The sequence below is a fragment of the Plecotus auritus genome, assembly GCF_963455305.1.
Source record: "Plecotus auritus genome assembly, chromosome: 3".
Lineage (NCBI taxonomy): Eukaryota > Metazoa > Chordata > Mammalia > Chiroptera > Vespertilionidae > Plecotus > Plecotus auritus.
Genome location: NC_137772.1, coordinates 148,973,312 through 148,998,675, shown reverse-complemented (window position 1 = coordinate 148,998,675; position 25,364 = coordinate 148,973,312). Strand labels below are relative to the sequence as shown.

At 38.9% G+C, this 25,364-nt stretch overlaps 1 protein-coding gene across 5 annotated transcripts in view; it reads right to left on the bottom strand.

Annotated features, from left to right (window-relative positions):
• The window catches only part of PPP1R12A (protein phosphatase 1 regulatory subunit 12A), a 141,556-nt gene extending 119,783 nt beyond the window's left edge, over window positions 1-21,773 (bottom strand). For 2 of the 5 annotated variants that reach the window (XM_080659097.1, XM_080659098.1), the window contains exon 1: window positions 21,210-21,773. In XM_080659097.1, coding sequence (XP_080515223.1) covers window positions 21,210-21,446 — 237 coding nt within the window. In that variant the 5' untranslated portion in view covers window positions 21,447-21,773. The remainder of the gene's footprint in view (window positions 1-21,209) is intronic. The other 3 variants (XM_080659096.1, XM_080659099.1, XM_080659100.1) reach the window with 3 other exon arrangements.
• Window positions 21,774-25,364: the final 3,591 nt, after the last annotated feature.

Genomic DNA, 25,364 nt, shown 5'->3' with positions numbered 1-25,364 from the left:
TATAAATGGGTCTCTGAGAATGAAAATGTTTAGCTAGGATACAAACTCATAATTGATTTTTCCTATATAAGGCTTTCTTTAAACAATGTTAAATTTTACAGTGTCTTGCAGAGTAATTGAAGAGTAGAATCTTTCTTGAATTTCTATTTAAAACGGGGTGATGAATCAAACCATTTTATTTATTTCAGATCTTCAAAGATCATACTGCTTGTACTACTGTATCTATAACTACCATACCTAAACTAGGCTCTAGTTTTACTTTTATTCCAAAGTAGGAAGAGAGCTGTTAATAACAGAAAGAAAGGAAAAGAAAAGAAAAGAAAAAAGAAAAGAAAAGAAAAAAGAAAAGAAAAGAAAAGAAAAAAAGAAAGAAAGGAAAAAAACAACAACAAATGTCTTTGAATTTTCTGCTTAAACTAGGAACTGCTTTTCTTGTAGTCTTTTAGTTTTTTATCTCCCTGTCATCCACAGTCCTATAAAACGTAGACGTTCTAAACTTGGAATCAGATTATCCAACAAAAACAAACAAGCTTTTAGTAATGGAAAAAATTACTTAATACAGGAGCAGAAGCTAACAGAAAAGCAGGTATGAGATCTCATATATATAAATTTAAAAATTAAACAGAAGCAGTTAATAAGGCTTTTTACATAATGTCTTCTGACAAAAGGAACATTTTAAAGAACTTAATGGAAGACATAAAATACATAAGACCTGTGACCTGCTAGTTGTTATATTTTAGTCATTATATGTTCAGTTAACATTTCTTAGGTAAAGGTATTTAGAAGCAAGGACTGAAAATATAACCATACCTAACAGGGTCCTAAATTTCTTGTCCAAAGGACCTACAATCATAAACAGTGAGCCCTAGGAGAGCAGAGCATGTTAGATGGCAAAAGCTAAACTTTGGTGTATCCTGGCTATATCTAGGAAGTTTCTTGGAACACCATGGGTACAGCTTTAGAAGATAACTGATCTATGAGCTCTGCTCTGGCCTATCCTATCTTATAGTCCCATAATTTAGCCCCAGGGTTTCCTGAGGATTCTATAGAGATACAATCTGGTGATTCAAGTAGTCCGGGATAAACATAGTGTTTAAGAGAACAGTTTCAACTCTCAACTCCACAAATTGGAAGCTTCGTTGTGACCTTGCAGTTTATAACTGTACCTCAATTCCTTCATTTGTATAATGAAGTAATAAGAATAAAAAGCCCTGACTGGTGTGGCTCAGTTGGTTGAACATCATCCTGTGCACCAAAAGGTTCAATTCCCAGTCAGGGCACATGCCCAGGTTTCAGGTTCGATCTTTGGACAGGTTGTGTGTGGGAGGCAACCAATGTTTCTCTCATTGATGTTTCTCTCTATCTCTCTCCCCCTAACCCTTCCTCTCTCTCTAAAACAATAAACACATACTAAAAAAACAACAACAAATATTTATTTCATATTGTTGTGAGACAATAACTGCCTAAAACAGTGTATATTATATAAACACTATTATAAAAGTGTTTACATTTATTATTCCAATAAAATAAGTCCCTCTGAACATACTATAAGAACCTGTTAAAAGTACAAGTTCTATGCCCTGACCATAGTCCCTCTTTAAGGCCATATCCTTTTCACAAATAAAACAGGAGGAACAAATTATGTTTACCAAAAGAGTGGTAGTAAAGAAGAAAGGAGTTTATCGGGTGAGAAAAGGGACTATGTAAGTTAGTCTAAAAGACCCAACTAAAACAAAATAGGATGGGATAACTATGACATCTAATTAAAATGAAATGTCAAGATATAATATCCATGAATTAACTTTGTTCTTAAACTTTTTTTATGATATTATAAGAGTTACATAAAATTAAAATGCCTTAAATTTTGGTTTACTTTACTATTAATTTCACTCTGAAAAAAATTATAATATACTACTAGAACATATTTTTTAAAACCCTCTAATTTCAAGGATTAGTCATAGTACAAAGATGAATATTAAGAGTTCAAATTATTTTAAAACTTGTCAATTTAGTGTTAAGTATATGCAATCCTATTAAAACATAGAACATAGTTAATGGCTAAGAAAGTTAATATTACTGACTTGAGGGAAAGCAGAAAAGAACTTATCAATCAATTACTAACTTATAGCTTCTAATACAAATCACTTTGCAAATTAAGTACAAAATTCTAGGGATTCCTATATAATAAAAGAGTAATATGTAAATTAACCATCACTCCGCTACACCCACCAGCCACACCCACCAGCCAATCAGGAGCGAATATGCAAATAAACCCAACCAAGATGGCTACGGCCACAGAGAGCAGGAGGGAGGCTTGGGTTTCCCTGGCAATGGAGGAAGCCAAGCTTTCTGCCTGCCTTTGCTGGCCTAGGCCTCCACTCAAGGCTACAAAGTTTCAATGATAGAAGATACATAAACCCAAACAGAAATGGCGGCAGCCACAGAGCTGGAAAGAGCAGGAGGCTAGGGTTGCCCCCGGTGATGGAGGAAGCCAAGCTTTCCACACACCCTGGCTGGCCCAGGCCTCCGCTTAAGGCTACAAAGTTTCAATTATAGAAGATACATAAGTCCAAAAAAAAATGGCTGCCGCCATGGAGCAAGCAGAAGGCTTGGCTCCACTCCAGGCTACAAAGTTTCAATTGTAGAAGATAAATAAACCCCAGATACCAGGGCCTCGCTTGGGTCGCCAGGGGGCGTGGCCGACCTGCAAACCACCACAGGCCCCTCACCCAGGCCACTTCACGCCCCAAGGGAATCCCCACCCTGATCCAGGACACACTTCAGGGCAAACCAGCTGGCCCCCACCCGTGCACCAGGCCTCTATCCTTTCTAATAAAAGAGTAATATGCAGATTAACCATCACTCCAACACACAAGATGGCTGCCCCCATGTGGTCAAAGATCCTGGCCCCATGTGGACACCAGGTGGCCACCACAAGATGGCCAGCAGGGGAGGGCAGTTGGGAGGGACCAGGCCTGCAAGGGAGGGCAGTTGGGGCGATCAAGCCTGCAGGGGAGGGCAGTTAGGGGTGACTAAGCTGGCAGAAGAGGGAAGTTGGGGGCGACCAGGCCTGCAGGGAAAGGCAGTTGGGGGGACCAGGCCTGCAGGGGAGGGCAGTTAGGGGGTGATCAGGCCTGCAGGGGAGGGCAGTTAGGGGCAAACAGGCTGGCAGGGGAGCAGTTATACATCGATCAGGCTGTCAGGGGAGTGGTTAGGGGGTGATCAGGCTGGCAGGCAGAAGTGGTTAGGGGCAATAAGGAAGGCAGGCAGGGGAGCAGTTGGGAGCCAGCAGTCCTGGATTGTGAGAGGGATGTCCGACTGCCCGTTTAGGCCCTATCCTACCTGGATTGGGCCTAAACGGGCAGTCGGACATCCCTCGATGGGTCCCAGATTGGAGAGGGTATAGGCTGGGCTGAGGGACACCCCCCTCCCCATGCACGAATTTTGTGCACAGGGCCTCTAGTACAATTATAAAATATTGATCCAAAAAAACAATTATTTTTGGTAAACAGGAAACTTACAGTATCAAATAAAATCAAAGGGAGACTAAAAGGAATATTTTCATCTGAGATGAACTACTGAAATGGCTTCCCAGCTGCTGTGTCCTAATCTATTTTCCATACCTATCAAATTAATCCTCTTACAGTAGACCTTAGTTCATTCATTCTACTGTTACAAATTCTTTACCAATTTATAAATCAAGTCTATGTTTCCAGACTTGCCAGGATCTACCTTCCCAACCTTTCTTCACAGTCTATTCCTCCATTTCTTAAAACCAAATCTCCTTCAGGCTAAAATAAGCCATTCCTTTTCTATCACTTGAGTTCATCTCATTTCTCATTCACCTTTCAGCACATTTTAAAGAGTGTGAATAATTCTAGCAGAATCGACTTAACCTTATGTTATGAAACATCTCTTAAACATATTGACCAAAGAATTCTCCCCTACCCCCATCCCCTTTAGCATGCCTTTTAACATTTTGTAAAATACCAGTGTTCAACTAAAGAGCCATCAGAGAACAGATCTCTAGTCTAAACTACTGCAATAGCCTCAGGATCTGGTCTACGGGTATTAATCGTCATCACCCCCACCCTAATCTTTTCCATAGGCAGCAGTTGTCTCTTAAAAATAACAATCTGATCACATTAAGGCAATTACAAGTCTCAGATGCCATTCTAGAGCTCTTTTTGTATGAAATGGATTTAAAGGGCTTCCTGGGTCCTACTAGATCTGCCACCTACCTAACTTCTCCAAATCTCTTGACACACCATTCTTCCCCTCACCCACTGCGCTCCAGTCACACTTCTAGTTTTTCCATGACACCTTGTCCCCTCTCCCGCCTTCCTATGAAGGGCTTTTATATATTATTTCCTGTGACCAGAAACTATTTCTCCACTTTCTATCACCAAGAATCTACCTCTCCACTCTCTACCAACCCTTTACCAAGTTACACTTATTCATCTTTCATTTCTCAGTTCAAGCATCATTTCCGCAGATAACCCATCCAAAGTCTCAAAACCTTTTGCTCCCTCATAATATTGTATTATTTATTTATTGAAATACATTTGACATATACAGGGTACGAGAAAAGTAGGTTTACAGTTGTTTGTATGGAAAATGATACAATAATTAGTAAGTAACCCTATATAATAAAACCCTAATATGCAAATTGACTGAACTGCAGAATGACTGGCCGCTATGATGCGTACTGACTACCAGGGAGCAGACGCTCAATGCAGGAGGGGCAGCTCCTGTGTTGAGTGTCTGCCCCCAAGAGGGAGGTGACCAGCGGCGGTGATTGGGGAGCAGGGCCGGCCAGCGGGCAGCGCCAGGTCGCCAGTCAAGGCAGGTGCCAGCGGGGGCTCCCCTATAGCCCCACAGATTGGCTCTGATTTCCAGCCAGGCCTAGGGACCCTACCCTATATATTGGGAACAGTCTCTTATATTTAAAAAATTAAAACCTGGCAAGGCTACTCTAATACTGGAAAAAAAAAAACAGGATGATGCAGTGATGACATGCATGGACTCTGGCTTGCACATTTTGTGGTCAGCCCTGGTTCTGACACTTATAACTGTGTGACAAAGCCAATTACTTAACTTCTTTCTACTTCGTTTTTCCACCCATAAGATGGGAAAAATGGTACTGCTGCCTCAGAACAATCATGTTATGCACTACTTTTTATAATCAGGGCAAGAAAATGTAGCTGCCCATACAATAGCAAGATGCCTTTCACCTGTATGAAAAGTATGGTCACTGATGCATGCAGCATCCCAGATTGCTAGAGGGATGTCCGACTACCGGTTTAGGCCCGATCCTCGGCAGTCAGACTGCCCCCGAATACACAAATTTCATGCACTGGGCCTCTAGTCTATATAATAAAAGCCTAAGAAACTGTAATGGCGGAACAACCAGAACGACTGGTTGCTATGATGCGCACTGATCACCAGGGGGCAGATGCTCAATGCAGGTGCTGCCTCCTGGTGGTCAGTGTGATTCCACAGGGGGAGCGCCGCTCAGCCAGAAGCTGGGCTCACGGCTGGCAAGCATAGTGGCGGTGACGGGAGCCTCTCCCGCCTCCGTGGCAGCGCTAAGGAGCAGCGAGCAGGCAGGCAGTAAGGAGCGAGGGCTCCCAGACTGCAAGAGGGTGCAGGCTGGGCTGAGGGACCTCCCCCACAGTGCACAAATTTCGTGTACCGGGCCTGTAGAACAAGAATAAACTGTGTTTTGCATACTCACAACTGTAAACCTATTTTTGCCCCATGCTGTGGAGTATTTTACAATTTTCCTTCAAAATACTTAACACAACTCACATTAATCGTTTAAATAATGAGAGCAGTCTTACCTTCTTTTGCTAATCTCTGTATTCCCTAGCTCCTAGCAAGTAGCCTGGCACACACAAGGCACCCAACAATCATTTGTTAAATTCATGAACAGTGACAGTTCAATTACCAACTAATCAGTATAAAAGAATATCTACCATCTATAAATATAAATTCTAACTTTTATATAGTCAATCAGTTTAACAAGGAGCCTCAGCAGATTCTGTGAAATTTTAGCTTTAAAATGTACATTAATCCAGAGTAAATGTTTCCTTTAGTATTATGTATGTCCAACTCAGTAACAAATTTTATATATTTGAATACATTTCAAATTTCACATGCTTCTTATACTAGCAGTGTATGAGAATTCTAGTTTCTCCACACATTGCCAATAAGTCTTTCCTTATGATATAAAAGGTTGAGAGAAAAGGCAGTCATAATACAGAAATACTTAACGATCAATACTAGCTTCCTTGAGTGGCCAAAGACTAAAATTCATTAATTATGTTACTGTATCTACATTTAATACATTAATGGAAGTAGCCAGTTGGGCATTATTCTCCATTTCAGATTCATTACATCTTTTTTTCTGCTGTTGTAAGAGATTCAAAGATGGCATAATTCAAAATTTGCTATATTTCCCTCCAGGAAATAAACACTTAATAGTTGGGGTAATTTCCCCAGATTTTTTTCCCCCTATATAAACAATTTTTGCCTCCAAATGGAATCATACCATACATCTTGTCTTGCAACTAACTTTTTGACAGTTAAGTGGTTTTTGAAGAAGAACAATTTATATACTATCAATTCATTTCACACATAAAACAAGCAAACACCTTACCCCCACCTCCACCCCAAGATGGACTATAAATGTCAGGGGAGGTTGAAAAGAGAAAAAGATACCATGCTAATTTTGAGTTAAAGTTTAATGTATAATAAGCATTTATTGTTTCATAAGCTGAAACAAGTCTAATTATACTTGCTCAAAGTCAAAATGACCCACACAACTTTTTTGTACAATTGCTACTTTTCTCATTAATTGTACAAGTTTAAATAGTTTTAAACTTTCAAAAAAGTCATAAAAACTCAAAGCAATTCTAGTAATATTTTAAGCAAAATAATACTAAAATATATTAGGTAAAAGTAAAAATATATATTAAGGTAGAAGTTTTTTAATTATAACTAATATTTTATTTTCCCTGAAAACATCATTTGGTAAGTTTAGAAACCAAGAGAAGTTAGAGATTGTTGAATAAATTCTTTATCCGTTCAATTCTTAGCAAAAATGTACTCTCACCTCTTATTTTAACCTATGACCTTATTTTCACAGTGCATTATTTCAGGCAATAAAACTTACTTAGATTGTTATTATTACCACTCCTTTATTCCCCTACATCAGGTCTATGCTCTAATCCTCCCATACCTCTAAAAAACATATACTCTGCTTTCCCCCACAATATCATAAAAGTAAATTTGGCCGTACTTAGGAGTTCTTAATTTTTCTAAACTGAAAGATATAGAAAAACAAACACACAATTTGCAAGAATTTTTATTTCACCAATCTCTAAAACAATCTAACCATCTTTTATCCTGTGGTTTTCCTGTTGCCTCATAAATTGTTTTGCATTTGGTATTCACACTTCCAGATAACAAAAAAAGACTAAGAAAACAGGCTAAGTCCAAGACAAGATAAAACAAACAAATAAAACACACCTCCAAACAAGATTTTAATACATTGTTTATAGTTAGGTCACCCTTCTCCATGCTAACTCAACATCTTCTATCTATCCTTTAGCATGCATTTTATTTTACACTTATTTCTTGTTTACTGTCTGTATCCCCAATATCATTTGAATATACTCTGCTCCTGACCTATAGAGTAAGCACACCAAGTATTTACTAAATGAATGCATGCTGTGAAAAGTTATCCACATTCACCTAGTTCTCCAAACCTGAAATCAAGTGTAAGCACGCCTTTGACTCTTAGTCCCTCAGGCCAATCCATTTACAATTCCTACCAATTTTATTTCGTAAATATGTCTTGAGTTCATCTACTATTTTCAAACTCCACTACTACCATTAAATAACATTACACATAACTGACATAAATGTATCTATCTATATTCCCTAGTGCACTGCAAGCTGTGTTAGGGCAGGAATAATGTCTTCTTTGCCATCATACTACAATGAAGAATACCAAGCCTATGCTGGGGTTGGGGGACAAGCAGAATATAATTACAGCCCCTGCCAGTGCCTCAATTTTTAGTGGTGAACACTGATCAAAACATAAGTAATTTCATTCTTTAAAAAAATATAACAGCTTACTGACATATAATTCACACATCATATAATAATTAAGTTCAAGTATAAAATTAAAAGAGTTTTAGTAGAGTCAGAGATGTACAATCACTACAAAATCACTGCAATAAATTTTAGAACATTTTTATCACCCTAAAAAGGAATGTTAAACTTATTAGCAGTCACGCCCCACTTCCCCTCAACACCTTCACCCTTTGGCAACCATTAATCTATCTTCTGTCTCTATAGAACTGCCTATTCTGAACATTTCATATAAATTGGAATCATACAATATGTGGTCTTTTGTGACTGGTCTCCTTCAGTTAGCATGTCTTCAAGATTCATCTATGGTGTAGCAAGTGTTAGTACTCTATTTCTTTCTTTCTTTTTAATCCTCACGGGAGGATATGTTTATTGATTTTAGAGGCGGGGAGAAGGAGAGACAGAGAGAGAGAAAACCATCTATCGGTTGCTTCCCATACACACCAAGCCAGGGATCTAACCCACAACCTAGGTATGTGCCCTGACTGGGAATTGAACACCCAACCTTTTGGTGTACAGGATGACTCTCCAACCAATTGAGCAACCCTGCCAGGGCAGTACTTTGTTTCTTTTTATTGCCCAATAATATTACACTGACAATACACACCAGTAACAATACACACCACATTTTATTTATCCATTCATCAGCTGATAAGACAACTGTGTTGTTTGTACTTTCTGCCTATTATGAACAATGCTTCTATAAACATTAATGTACATGTTTTCGTGTAGACATGTTTTCAATTCTCATAGAGGTATTTTCTACTCACCTAGGAGTAGAATTGCTAGGCTATTAACCTTTTGAGGAACTGTCAGACTTCACAAAGTGGATGCACCATTTTACATTAATTACTACTAGCACTGTAGGAAGATTTAATTTCCCCATACCCTAGTCAACAATTGGTATTATCTGTTGTTCTTATTACAGCCATTCTAGTGGTTGTAGAGTGGTAACTCATTATGGTTTTGATTTGCACTTCCCTGATGGCTAAGTAATTTTGTTTTACTGTGAACTCCATGTAGGTAGTGTTGTTATGTTTTGCTTTAAAACATATCCCCCCCAGCACTTAATAGTGTATGGCACAGAGTAGGCCTTTAATTCTGTTAAATGAGTACCTTGGGGTGGTGACCACACAATACAATATGCAGATGATGTATTACAGAATTGTACACCAGAAACCTATATAATGTTATTAACCAATGTCACCCCAATAAATTCAATTTAAAAAAATGAATATCTAAAAACTAGTATGAATTTGGGAGTATTTCTTTTGCAGCTGTGCATGTAATAGGAGTTACTGACTGTATGTAAGAAGTAAAGGAAAAAATAGAAGATGACCCTGCAATTTTAGTTCAGTAAAAGGAAGAATGAATTATGATGTAAAAAATAAGAGGTAGATTATATAAAAAGAACAGATGACATAAAAAGGAAACAGTTGAAACTATAAGAATGAATGATATGGAAAAGGAAAAATATACATGTAACAACCCTGAAACATTCTTCTTTTTTTTTTTTTTAAATATATTTTATTGATTGTTTACAGAGAGGAAGGGAGAGGGAAAGAGTGTTAGAAACATCGATGAGAGGAACATCGATCAGCTGCCTTCTGCACACCCCCTCCTGGGGATGTGCCCGCAACCAAGGTACATGCCCTTGACTGGAATCGAACCTGGGACCCTTCAGTCTGCAGGCCGACGCTCTATCCACTGAGCCAAACCGGTTAGGGCCTTCTTGAAGAAAAGATTTTTTAAAAAAAGAGGCATTCAGAGGACAAACAAGGAGGGAGCAGGCTTAATTTGTTAAATTACCTATAACTTAACTTAAACAAAACTTTCTCAGGAATGACTTCCCTCACATTCTAGGTTAAATCCTCCTAATAAAAAATTTCATCTCATCATATTCTAACATTTACTAAAGTTGTAATTATTTGTTCACACTGCCATTTCCACTAGATTGTAAACCACATGCAGGCAGGGACTGGTGCTTTTAGAGATTAGTATAGTGCCAGGAATTCCGTAAATAATGATTTATCTATTTGTTGCATGAATGAGTTAATAACTAATTTAAATAAATAACAGCATCATATATCTGTAATATGCAAATATACTGTTTAATATATTCAAAACTTATACAACACAAATTTTAGTAATATATATGCACTAACAAAGTAAAACAGATTTTCCTACGGGTGACTTAGAGAAGAAAGATGACATCATCACATTATGAATATCTATGGTGACTTAGAGAAGGAAGATAATATCACATTATGAATGTAACAGATATGTGTCAGCAGGACTATTTTCAAGGTTAGTCTTCTACACTAGATAGATATACTAGAAACTTTACTGAAAACGTATTTTGCATAAGCAAACATTAAAGCAGCATGTTATTTTGAGCAAAACATGTAAAATTTCTAAAAAGTAATCCTAGCAATACAGTGTCATGAGTGAGCAAAGATGTACATCAGTGATTTTCAACTTTTTTCATCTTATGGCACAAACTACTGAAATTCTACGGCACACCAGAAAATGTATTTTTTACCGATCTGACAAAAAAAATAGGTGTAATTTTGATTTATTCACACTGGATGGCTACTGCTGTGTTGGCTGTTGTCATTTTTTTTTTATTTGCCCCTGACTAAACTGTCAGGTAATGCATGTTTTTAAAATTCTCATGGCACATCAGCTGAAAATCGCTGATGTACGTATAGTATAATATCCACCAGTAAAAAGAAATTGGAAATATACTAAATATTCATCATCAGACAACTTTGGGATGTATATGTATACTCACACACATATACACAGAGTGGAATCAATATTCATTAACAGAGAGATATTTATAAAAATCTATACTAATAAAAGGGTAATATGCTAATTAGACCGGGAGACCGGACATCTTCCTACCGTCCGACTTCCTTCTGGACAAAGCCACAGTGGTGGGGGCCGAGGCGGAGGCAGTTAGGAGCAATCAGGCCAGCAGGGGAGGGCAATTAGGGGCTATGAGGCCGACGGGGGAGGGGAGTTGGGGGCCATGAGGCCGGCAGGGGAGGGCAGTTGGGGGCCATGAGGCCGGCAGAGGAGGGAAGTTGGGGGCCATGAGGCCGGCAGGGGAGGGCAGTTGGTGGCCATCAGGCTGGCAAGGGAGCAGTTAGGCGGCAATCAAGCCTGTAGGCAAGCAAGTGGTTAGGAGCCAGTGGTCCCGGATTGTGAAAGGGATGTCAGATTGCCGGTTTGGGCCCCATCCCTGCAGACATCACAGTCAGAATCCCCCAAGAGGTCCCAGATTGGAGAGGGTGCAGGCCAGGCTGAGGGACCCCCCCACCCCATGCACAAATTTCATAATATAAAAAGCAGGTTATAAACTAGAAAATTAAGTATAATTATAGAAAATTATGTTAGATAGAGATGGATAAAATGAAATTTACTAAAGCCTTAAATGGGGCTACCTCCAGGCCTGAAAATTTGGATAGCGTTTAATTTCTTTTTTTATATTTCTCTTTGATGCTTTAAATATTTTACTTAATTTTTTTAGCTAAAATACATATAGAACAATAAACAAATTTGAAAATAAGTCATGTTTGAAAATAAAATGAAGATGGGAAAGACAAAAAGGTAGAAGGCATTAAAGGCTTAAGAAGTACTTAAGGCACTTTCATGTACAACATCTATACTAATAAAAGGGTAATATGCTAATTAGACAGGATAGACTGGATGTCTTCCGGATGTCCTCTCAGACGAAGCCACGGCTGCGAGGGCCGAGGCAAGCTGCCACGGCTGGGAGGACCCATCACAGAGCCCCAGTTGGGTGGGCAGGGCCTCCCTCTGCGCAGCATTGATCACAGAGCCCTGGCAGGGTGGGCAGGGCCTCCCTGTGGGCGGCAATCAATGGCAGAGGCCAGGCCAGGTGGGCAGGGCCTCCATCACAAAGCCTCCGCAGAGTGGGCAGGGCCTCCCTCTGCTCTGCTATTGAACCCAGAGCCCCAGCAGGGTGGGCAGGGATCAATGGCGGAGCCCAGGCTGGGTGGGAAGGGCCTCCCTATGCTCTGCGATTGATACCAGAGCCCCGGCTGGGTGGGCAGGGCCTCCCTGTGAGCAGGGATCAGTGGTGGAGCCCAGGCTGGGTGGTCCCAGACTGAGAGGGCACAGGCCGGGCTTAGGGAACACCCTCCCCGCCCCCCCCGCCCCCAGTGCACGAATTTTGTGCACTGGACCTCTAGTAAGATAAATAAAAAATAAAAACACTGAGAAGATCCGAAATTTAAAGACATTTTACTGTAAAAAAATTATGGTTGGAAGAGTTAAATAGCAATAGCTATTCTGAAAGAAAAAAACCTTGAATATGAGGCAAAGTGTTTATACAGATTATTCCATGTACTTGGAAAGGATATAGAAATTGCTGAAAAAGTCATGTTTTAATCTTTTTAAGAAAAACTGTACAAATTAGGCAAAACAATAGCTCTTAATAAAATACAGTCTTATGATCTGGCAAAAGCTGCATTAAATTCTTTTGTGGGAAATACAACATCCACAGAAAAAGATCATGTTCAAATCACAAGCTATAATCTTGAGTTGTTTCATGTAAAATCTAGAAAACACTTGGTTAACATGAAAAAACTCTGAAGCAAACTCAAGCCCAAACAACATAAAAAGAGTTGACTAAAATTCAAGATGGCTTTTTTATGATCATGCTCCAATTAAGAATAAGCTTTTTAGACAATAACACCTAATCACTGATAGCCTTTATTAAACCATGATTACCCATGATCTACCTATCCACCATACTTGTCTCCAAATGACTTATCATTTTCAAAATTGAAACACACACACACATTCACATACACACACACACACACACACACACACAAACCCTCAACACTGAAAACATTCAAAAGAATGTTCTGGAGCTAAAGCTCTAATAGAAGACTTCCAGAAATGTTCCAAGCAAAAGTATAAATATTGAAATAAGTTTATAGCCATCTAAAATAATTTTGAAGGCAAATAAAATATATATACTTCAGTATGTTTAATACAAAAGTAAAGATAATTGGTGCGTGTGTGTGTGTGTGTGTGTGTGTGTGTATGTTTTAACAGTTAATCCAGGAAAATACACTTTCCTACATACTTAATTTCTAAGAGGGTATATCAGCTCACATCTCATAAAATTTCTCCTTTGCCCTTTTCAGGCATTCCAGAAAATGACACAACTTTCTACAGCCGTATGATTTTTTGTTAAAGAACATGTTAAACAAACAAAAAAGTAACTTCACCTCAAATATGAGTTAATAATCAAGTTAAAGTAATGCTTTTTATTCAGTGAAGCTCTCCCTGCAGAATCTCTCACTCAATGCACATAATGCATTTAAATAGATTACTAAAAAGATGACAGCTGAGGAATGCCTTAATTTCTTTCCATGGTTTCTACCGAATGTCATTTCAGAAATGCCTATATGACACATGACAGTGTGGAATGTCTCCACCCATGAAAGAACATTCAAGTCGAGCAAGCACACTTAGGACAGTAGCACAGAGCTCAAATTTGTCTTTTTATGGTTACCCAGCACAACACTGAAAAGATAAACAACCAAAATACTAATAAGGTCAAGAAAATACTGGCATACAGGGATCCATAGTGAAAATGTTATTTAGGAAAAAAAAAGTGTGATTAAAATTGTTAGAAAACATAAATTAGTTTCTAATGCCCGTATACTAGGGAATCCTTTTCTAAACAAACACCCAATGATTTGTTTAAAGAAATTAATTTTTCAAATGTTACATAAACTGAGCAAAATTCTACTTGTACTGGTAATCAGGAATATATTCCATTTCAAAAATAAATCTAAAATCCTGCCACATTTATATAAGTATTACAAAATTAAGTTTTTAGTATACAATTTTTTATTAGAACATTTTCAATGTTTGTTAGCTCTTATATTTACCCACACAAACTGTCATCATTTTGTTTTCTATGAACTCAGTTCTTCACGAGATTAGTCTACTCTGTGTTCAAATTTTTTAAATCAACACTTACTTTGCATCTGCTAAAAAATGCAATTACCAAAGGAATTTTTAAAAAATGAATCAAAGTCCCTACTTGAAGGAATTAACTATTTTGTCAGGAGATAAAATATACTAACGAAAGCAGGTAGTGTATATGGGTTTACCTAAAGTTTATCTCTTTTCATTAAGACTTAAGAATGTATGAATAAAGCATTTACTGTAAATGAATGTATAAAATGCCTAAAGCAATAATATAAATTATTATTACCATAAAGGAAAATGAAGATGTTTAAAGATTAAACTTTGTTGCTATTTAACTTCCTCTGAAACTTCCCAAAGCACTTGATCAAATATTCTGCATATAACGGCTAGTCAAACACAATATTAGCAGTCCTTAAAATTGAGGACAGATTCTGATAGTACTTACTACTGCATTTCAATTACCATAGAAAGTTCTTGTAAGTGTTGGCTAGCTAAAACAAAAGTAGATGAAGAAAAAATTATATATACTTATGTATTTCATTTCATTCTCTGCTGATTAATGGGGGAAACCTCCAACTACTAATCATCAACCATAATGAGTGGAAGATTTAACAATATGTACTTGCTTCTTCGGACTTAAAAGAAGACATCTAACATAGTGTTAAGTTTGGGCTTTTAGAATCCAGCTCTGCCATATATTATCTTAGTACTTGGATCAAGCAAAAAAGGATGTTCTGAGAATTGAATGAAATATTGGTTGCAAATGTACCTACCATAGTGTTTCACATATAACAAATCTTCAGCAAATGTTCACCAGCCAATTCCACTTCTCAATAAAAGACTGATATATCATGGCTATTACATATTTAACCCCATCTTAGAATTAACACAAAATGACTGTTGGAGATTTTCGATCTTTCAAAGATGTTTACCAAAATCCCAATACTCCATCTTTTCAACGTAATTGTTGAACTTTCAAAAGAAAAGTGGGGTAAAGCCCTAGTCGGTCTGGCTCAGTGGATAGAGCGTCGGCCTGCAGACTGAAGGGTCCCAGGTTCGATTCCAACCAAGGGCACATGCCCGGGTTGCGGGCTCGATTCCCAGTGGGGGTCATGCAGGAGGCAGCCAATCAACGATTGTCTCTCATCATTGATGTTTCTATCTCTCTCTCCCTCTCCCTTCCTCTCTGAAATCAATAAAAGAAATATATTAAAAAAATAAAAGTGGAGTAAAATGGCAATTTTTTTGCAGGCAGAGATGCAATGAAAACAGCAACTTTGGGAAGTGCCAATAAGTAACATGTTACAGCAGTAACAAAACTATGTTGTATATCCCCTCCCAAAATAATTATATATTAAAAATCATCTAGCTAGTTTTTTGTTTTTTTTTAAGTACAGGTACATTTCTAATGTGAACAGTGTTTTGTAACAAATGGATAATGACAAAGTTTCTCTATTCCTTCTAGTGCTTCTACCTGGCTACACTAGAAAATGCTCAGTCACAGCTTGCAATCACACTGCAGCTACAGCACATGAAAGATGGTCTTGGTTGTGACACTTCAAAATCAGACCACAAAACTGCTGCCAGGAAGCACAAAGGCAGTAACTGCAGAGAAGGCATTATAACAGCAACAGTGTGGGCACTGATGCCCTACCAACACAACCCATATATGGCTAGGGTTGTCCATTTATTTGCAGGAAGTGAGGGGCCTGTATGAGGTTAGGAGTTTTGTTTGTTTAGATAGGGTATTTAAAAAATGGATTTAGGATGATTTCAATAAAAATTTTAAGAGTCATCAGCTTAAAGTATTATAGCTTCCTAACGAGAATATTATGTAGAGAAAATAATTTAAACTGCACATTCTTTTAATCACATATTTCAACATTATCTATGAGTGATCCAACAGATTATTCTAAGATCTTACTATCTCCCATCAAAAAGAAAAAAAAAGGGGGGGGGAAACAATTATAAACTCTATATTCAGTTTTAAATAGATCTCTCATATAGAGACTCAGTATTAGCTGCTTCCAGTCTCTTTTCCTTCTGGTTGGAAAACACTTTAAGTAGTCCTATTAGAATACTTTTAAAAAGAGAGTTACATTTCAGATTACAGTCCAGTGAAAACGGATTGGCTGAGAAGATTAAACACTTAAGAAAAGACTGCAACAAAAGTATTCCTTTTACTGACAACCAGGAATCACATATTTTTACAAAGAAGCTTCAAATGGCTTCTGAAAGTTGATAAAATTTGTTTAAGGGCAAAAGTATTTAATACTAAACATTGCAAGTCTGTATTGAAAAGTATAACTTTAGAATTTTAAAATTATAATCACATAGAACATGGATCTATTTCTATTTTGTATTCCTCTATAGGACCTAATTCAGATCCTTATAAAGAAGGTAGCAAATTAATTAATGACTCAACTGAAATTTTTCTATCACTTAAACAAGATTTAAACAGGTTTAGGATTTTTTAATAGGACGAAGGTTAATACTAAGAAATGTTAAAAATCACAAGATAATAAAAAAATCTGTACAAAAGATCTACACAAAGTTATTCATTTCTTTATAAAAATACAAGTTCTACTAAGTGCAAAAATAATACTCTACTCTGGATGTGAAGGTTTTAAGGATTTACCTCATGACATACAAATAAACTTCGTATCTACTATACGAGGCAAAAAATACAATTCAATAACTTTTTAGTGAGCACCTACTATGTGCCAACCTCTGGAAATACAAAATGTGGAGATGGGTCCTTACAGTCATCCAGAAAAGACAAACATACAAACCCTATTCAGTAAGATCCCTTCTGGCTGGCAATTGGGTTGATCCTTCACGAATGAATAGGATTTTGACTGGCAAAGAAGGATAGGGAGGATATTCTAGTGGCAGAAAAATATGACCACAGGCATGGATATGAAAAAGTAGAGTAAAAATTATAATGCAATGGAAATATATCAGGTATAAGTTAAAGAATTTAACTTAATCTGAATTTAAGGAGTGACACAAAGTAGTATCGTTAAAAGATTAGTCAGATAGCAATATGAATGCTAGATTGGACCAGGGAGAGAAGATATGGGGAAAGCAATTAGCTATTACAAGACGCTAGGGATAAAAATAATAAAGGCATAAACTAGGTTGATGGTGAGAATGGCAAGGAAAAGAACTGATGCAAAGGCAAGTGTGAAGACCGATTGGATATATGAAGACAAGGAAATGAGGAAACAATAATTAAAATGTTTAAAAATTGATCTAGATGTCTAAAGCTTCCTAACAAGAATATTATGTAAAGAAAATAATTTAAACGGCACATTCTTTTAATCACGTAGTGATTTAATGACATTATTAACAGAAAATGGCATCAATGAGAAGAGCAAACTTGGTGAAGAAAGAAAAGTTTAATTTCACGTTGAAGTGATAAAAGTGGATTATAAAATTAAATTACAATGATAAAAATCCATATTTGAATAAGATCCTTTGAAGAAATCACTAAGGTAAATGTAAATAAAGTACAGTACTCGCTATTCTATGGCAAAAGGATGGACCTCTATTTACTATATTACAACCTAAAGATATATTTTTAAATATAAAATCACAGTATATTGAATAATAAATCAATACTTCATCATCAGTAGAAAAATGGAAATGAGAGATTGGAGCACTGAAGAAATATGAGAAATGGAAACTAACTTAGAAGCTGCTGGCACAGAGCAAGTAGATAAGATTTTAAGGTAAAAAACAAGAGGCTATACTAAAAACTATTGGAAGAAATCTCAGTCCTGCCTTTTAGGCACACCAATATTAGTAAGAATTGGCAACAAAATATTCTATAGAAAACTCTAATATTTCTCTCCTAAAATCTTTATAAAGTAAACTGAAGTACAAATCACATAAGTGTAAAACCACCAGGTAGCTATAAAATTAGAGCTGATTATCACTCACTGTAGAAATGAAAATATACTCTAGACCTCAGTTCTAGAAAATCATATGTTTATATCATCAATTCCATACAGTTTTCTAGGTATGGGGAGTGGGCTATTCTAGAGACCAAGATAGTAAATTTGACAAGAAACACCGCTTTTTTTTCCCTACAGGCATGACATATTTCTTTCTTTTTTAAATTGATTTTAGAGGAGGATGAAGGGGGAGAGAGGGAGAGAAAGAGAGAGACAGAGAAAGAAACATTTATGTTAGAGAGATACATGGATCAGTTGCCTCCCGTATTTCTAGGGATGGACCTGGGAACCCAGGTATGTGCCTAACAGGGATTGAACCCATGACCTTATGCTGCAGGGGAGCAAGCTCCAACCAACTAAGCCACACTGGCCTGGGCTGCATGGCATATTTCTATACAAAAAGAAGAGCCAAAAACTGATTATCTTTTGTAACTTCTAATGAGAGCACATTTAACCAATTAATAAAGAAACTTTTAAATATAATCTGCTTATATTAAAAAATGGAGGCAAAATATTACACTAAGAAGTATATTTACGGGTTGTGATATCTCTAAAACTTTTCTCCTAATAGTGAAATTTAGGACACTTGATCAGAACCAGAAAAATGAATATTCCAAAACATTAACCAATAATTAATCTAGTAAAAACATTTTAAGTATTCTATGATCTTTCTAGAAGCTAAATAAAAAAAAACAAAACTATTCAAGGACTATTAAACAAATCACTGGGTCAACTTTAGGTTTTATAATTTAAGTATTTAAAACAAGCGGCAATCAAGAGATCCCTTAAAAGCTTAACATTTTCTTGTAATTCTTTTATTTAAATGAGTTTTATTTATCAACTTTCACTATCTGCAATCTGTTATCCTGAATTCCACAGGCAAACTCCTTGCGCTCACAATCACAATGGGGGAAAAAGGTAGAAGAGTTAATAAAGGAGAAATGAGAGTGAAGAAAAGGTAATAAAATTTTTAATGCTTGATATTTTAAAGACCGTGGCTTCACTGATTTAAGGAATGTGCAGATAAATTAACAAAAATATGTTATGCAAATGATTATGTATAAACTTGGAAACTTGCTTAATGCTTGTCAGCTAAAACAAAATACCCAATAAAGACTAAACCAACATAATGTCAAACTAACCACTGAAGTCAGTTATGAGGGAAGACACTGATAAGTCTGATAATTCTTGCACTATGTCCAAATTGAGAGGAAATAAAATAAAAACTTTAAGAAGTCTGTTACATGTTTTTCTCTGCCTACCTAAGCCAATAATATTAGAAAATTTCCCTCACAAATTGTATTCCTCCACAACAGTAATAACTTTACATTTCTATTTGACAATTTTAATGAAACATATTGATGTAAACCATTATCCAACTGTATCCTGACCTCAGGCATACAATAACTGTCTTTCAGAATATTAAAATGTGTAAATCACACTTGAAAGAAATGTGAAAAGACTCATTGCATATAATTACATTATCATTCTTAATGGCAAACTTATTTTCACTCTCAACACCATGTTTTTCGAATTTAGAATTATGTTGTGCCTTAAAATAAACTTCAGCCAAATATATATTACAGACTCTGAATTAATGAAATAGAGAAAGATTTAAAAATCTTGGTATACTTTTACGGGGTGTCACATTCTGAATTCCAGATTTGTCCTGTAATTTGTCAGTCATTTCAGTTCATCCAGTCAACTTTGTAAACAAAGGCTATAAGCCAAGTTTGATAATAGAATTCAATTAAACTTAAAGCAATGGTCATTCATTGAACAGGAAGTAAAAGGAAAAATGCCACCACACACCTCTCTGAAAAAGGCAGCAAGGTAATATACATATAATATAAAGTCTTAACTTTCAACCTCCCAAACAAGTTTTTGTTACAGTATTAATCTAAATAAAGCTACAATCCATATAAACAAGGCAACTTTGAGACACTGTACAAGTCTTTTCAATGTTAGGGGAAGCGTTACTGTAAAGTCGTTTTCTAGTAACTCCGGAGTTGCCCACTAAAAAAAATGGAAAGAGTCTGTCTTGTCACCTATTACCATGTCTAAAAATTGTTCTTTTTACGCAGAACTCTACGAGGTTGTGTTGCTTTTGGCCTGTTAAAGGCAAAGGAACATTATCTCTGGATTGCCAATAGTTTCTCCTTATTTGGCTAACATTGAGAGATCCCAATCAGACTACTATAAAACTTTAACATGCACAAAGCATCCATTTTGAGAAAAGTTTGTGACCAACTTCCCACCTCCACACACACAAAAAAAATCAGGGCCTGGTAACTGGCTGTGAAAAGAGTGCCCGGTGCTTATTCTTCTCTTTCTAAACCCAGCGCATACCCCGGGACCTGGGGCTCAAGGATCTCTGACACTGCGGCAAACTCTTCATTCAATACTTTCGGGTCCGGCGGCGGTAGGCATGCCCAAGTAAACGCTCCCATACCCGTCCCCTCCCTTTCAGCCGGTGCAAATCAGCTAATTACACCCCGTTTCCCCCTCCCCAGTGACCAAGAATAATAAAGCAGAAAACAGGAAATCGTCCGCTCAGGGCTCTAGGCTTAGGGCTCTTGATTACTATCATCATCATCATCATCACCATCGTCATCATCATTTGTAATCAAGTCCTACAAACTACAACAAATTCAATGCCCCTAAATGCCAAAGACGTCCAACTGCCCAGTGTCCCTAATGCCCCTTGTTGGTCCTTTCCTTCAGCATCTCCCATCTCCCATCTTTCCCAGTATATCACTGACATCGGGCCCCAGGCACAACCACACTACACCCACCCCTCTCGGTCTCGATCCCAAATCCCAGAAACACGCCCACATGTGGCCCTGGGGCCCCCAGCCGACCACAGTCCCCTTTCCCCTCTGCCCCGGAAATCGGCCGGTTCCAACTCCACCACCAACCGGTCTGAAGGGGCCTCCAGCCCGGCGCCCTCCCGCCGCCAGTCTTCTCCCTCCCTCCCACCCTTCCTCCCTCCTTCCACAGCGGGCAGCCGGCCCTGGCCTCGGGAGGCCCGGAGCGGAGGGGAGGCCCGGCCCCGGCGGGAGAGCGAGGGCCCGCAGGGTCGGAGAATGGGCGGCGGGGCGCACAGACCTGGTGCAGGGCAGTGAGTCCGTCCACATTGGCGTAATTGATGTCGGCGCCGCGATGCAGCAGCTTGAGGACCTCGTCCGTGTCGCCACTGGAACAAGCAGCCAGGAAGACGGCGCCATCGTCGAACTTCACCTTGGTCTTCTGGCGCTTCACCACGGGAGGCTCGAGGTCCGTCTCGGAGCCGATCCAGCGCTTCAGCTGCTCGTTCCGCTTCTGCTTCGCGTCCGCCATCTTCATCCCCTCTCCTGCCGCCGGGTCTTCTTATCGGGAGGAGGAAGGGGGAGGCGGCGAGGGGAGAGAGGGAAGGCAGGGGGTGTGTGACTGCTTCTGTGAGTGCGGGCCAGAGGCGGGCTGGGAGCCGGGAGGCGACGCTCGAGACTTCCAGTATCCCACAGAGCACTGGGGCGGCGCGCCCGGCCGAGCGGACCTCCCTTTCTAGCCGCGAAGCCCTCCCGCCCCCGGCCGGCCACCCGTCACCGGCGGCCAGAGTAGCGTAACTTCGCGAGATCCGGGCAGGGAGGCGCCCGCGGTCGGGACGCATGCGCATTCGCCCGCGCCCGCCCCAGGAAGAGAGCTGCCGCGAACTGGCGGGGGCGGCGGCCACCGGAGGGAAGCGGGTGTGGTCCGGCCGCCCGGGCTGCGGGGGCTGGGACCGACCTGAAAGGGCGGGGACAGGGCAGGAAGGTTGGCCTGCCGGGCTGAGGGTTCCTGAGGTTCCGGAGGCCAACCGTCGGGCTGTCGGGCGGCTCTTACGGGGCAGTTTTGCTTCCAGGGCTGTCAGCTCTGCCGAGTCGTTTGCTCTGGGCGGATATTCCTATTGGCTGCGTTATTTGAATGGAGTGGAGGATAGATTGTGAATTTAGTGCTTATGATTTCCCTAAGGAACTCAGGTGAACTTGGACATGTCAGTATTGATCAGAACTTTCTAAAAGCGGGGTCTGCAGAGCCAGGGGCGTTTGTGCTCCAGTCGCCCGATCTCAGCGAGGAGACAAGGGTTGACCTGCGGTAATTGTGCTGGCTTCCTGCCAGCCTCCGCTATAGAAACGTCTTTTCTCTTTCGCTTGTTTTTATGTTTTGTTTTGTTTTTTACTTTATTTTGTTTTGTTTTGTTTTTCTCTTACACGTATTTTGGGTCCTCTTTCTTCACTTTCCTTCAAGGCTTTAAGCCTGTCGTCCGGTGTTACCCAGGAGCTTAGCTCAGCGCTGTTACTAGTCCTGACCTTTTAAGGGATTTCTGTTTCTGCTCCATCGCTTTCTAAGGATGGGTAAAGACTCAACTGCTTCTAGAGTTAAAAAGGAATGTTAATAGTACACAGTTAATTCAACCGGTATTCATTAAATACATATTATGAGCATTGTTCTAGGCACTATTGATACAATCACTATAGTGACATTTTAAACCACCTTTTGAGGTCACGTGGTAAAAAAAGATGTAATTTATCGACACACAAAAGACTTTGTAACTGACTTTATGACACACTACACACAATTTGTAACAAATACTAATGTCTTCAATATTTTTAAATTTTTTCTATTACAGTTGACATTCAATATTATATTAGTTTCAGGTGTACAGCACAGTGGTTAGACCTTTGTATATGAAGTGATCCCCTACTATAAGTCTAGTACCCATCTAGCACCATACATAGTTATTACAATACTAGAAGCCTCGAGCACAAAGGTGGGGGCGGTCCCTCAGCCCAGCCTGGGCCCTCTAGCAGTCTGGGAGCCCTCCGGGGATGTCCTACCTACGGCTTAGGACTGCTCCCTGCCCCCCACCCCCCTACTCCTGCCAAGGGGAGCAGTCCTGAGTCCTAAGCTATCAGTTGAACATCCTTAGCGCTGCGCCACTGCCATTGTACTCGCCAGCCATGAGCCCGACTTCTGGCCTAGCGGCACTCCCCCTGTGGGAGCACACTGATCACCAGGGGGCAGCTCCTGCATTGAGCATCTGCCCTCTGGTGGTCAGTGCACATCATAGCGACTGGCCGTTCCACAGTTCAGTCTATTTGCATATTAGCCTTTTATTATATAGGATTATTGACTGTATTACCTACCTATGCTGTACTTGATATTCGCAGGATTATCTGGAGGACTAACTACCAATTTGTACTTCTTAATCCCTTCACCTTAACCTTCCTCCTCTCCCCTCCACCCCCAAATACTACTGTCTTTTGAGCTATTTACAATCTCCACCAATTGATATTCTGAACACTCCACTATTTTCATCTATTTTTCAGAGCATAGAGGCAAAACAAGAAACACTTTACAACTTTACCATTGACTGAAACTTTAGGGGCTTTCTATTCTGAGTCCCCAAAGAGTTTTTTACTCAGCAACAGGATCAGGATTTCTTCAACAAATTTTATACACCTGGACTGTGTCAAGCATTATTCTAGATGTGGCAGACACAGCAGTGAACAATTAAGCTTTTCTTATTCTCCAGTAAACTACATCAAAGCCTATCTTGTTGAGAAACAAAATAATTGAGTAAAATGTGACTAGGAAACCACCTGCCTGTTAGACTGAATTTTCTGAACTGCAATTACTAGGATAGTAATAGAACCCGTTAGGATAAAAACATTTCCCCTGAAATATTATAGAAATAGAAAATGCGCGTAACATGCATAAAAATGCATCAATGGTAATATCAGACCTCTGAATATGATGGTGTTAGGTGATGAAGAATTCTGTTAGTACTAAAATACAAAAATCCCTATTCACTTAAAAGACTCCAGACTACATCTCTTAGAACAAAAGATAGGAATTTGAGGATTGCCTTGTCAGCTACTTTTTCTACCTAGAAAAACAGCTTAGCCTTACTCTTTTCCAAGAATGTTATGTTCTATTTGGTAGCTCTTAAAAGTGCTCTGGGTTATAGATTGGTATCTCAAGTTTTCATTTGAGCAAGAGTTTGGTGGGAATTATGCTATCTCTATTCAATCATTCCAGGATATAAAATTAACAAAACAAAATAATAGTTCATTAATAAAACATAAATAGTTAAGTATCAGTTCCCTAAGGCTACCTGTCAAAAACCACCTGGGCTATTAATGTATGCAAATTTCACCGAGTTTAGCTTTTCTTCCCCAGGTCTACTTCCTAGTTCTAGGTTCATCTAATTAGAAGTGCCCTTTTTTCTCCCCGCTTTGGAGGTACTCTTAAATTGCCATCTGCTTGGATTTTTTAGGGAGAATTTTTAAAATGTTGTTATGGAACTAACAGTACTGAAGGCCTACATTGTTTTTTTTCCAGAACAGCCAAAACATTTAAAAAAGAACACTAAAGTTCTTCATCAGGTGTGGCTCAGTGGTTCCCTGTCGACCTATGAACCAGGAGGTCAAGGTTTGATTCCTGGTTAGGGCACATGCCTGGGTTTTGTTTAGGGCTCAATCCCCAGTGATGAAACATCTCTCATCATTGATGTTTCTAGCTCTCTCTTCCTCTCCCTTCCTCTATGAAATCGAACAAAAAAGCCAGTCGTCACGTTACCTTAATAGCTGAGTGAACTTAAAAATTTAAGCAGCCCGGGCTGGTGTGGCTCACCCTCTGGCTGGTGTGGGTCAGTGGCTAAAGCGTTGGCCTGCAGTCTGAAGGGTCCTGGGTTCAATTCCCTGTCAGGGCACATGCCCAGGTTGGGGGCTCCATCCCCAGTAGGGGGCATGCAGGAGGCAGCTGATCAGTGATTCTCTCTCATCATTAATGTTTCTATCTCTCCCTCTCCCTTCCTCTCTGAAATCAATAAACACATTTTTTTAAAAAAATTCAGCATAAGAAGAAATTGAGAAATGCAAATATTTTCATTTCCTAGGCCTCTAAGTAGATTGGGGTGTGAGGATACTTTTTAACATCTTTAAAACAACCTAAGTCTTAAAATAGAAGTGAAAATTAAACTATATTAATTTGCTAGTTGTTTTTCTTTGTTGCAGCAAATCATTTGTTCATTTTGGGGTATTCAGTTATTAATATCTTTTTCAAAGCTTAATTACATTACAGATATCCTCTAATAACCATCAATTTACTGTTAAAAAAATCCAAGCTTTGTGTGAATTTTTTTCTGTGCTTTCTCTCTCTCTGATGTACCATCACCCAAAGAATCCAGCATAATATGATACTCTTATTAACATCTAGAGAATGTAATACAAAAGCTGTGTA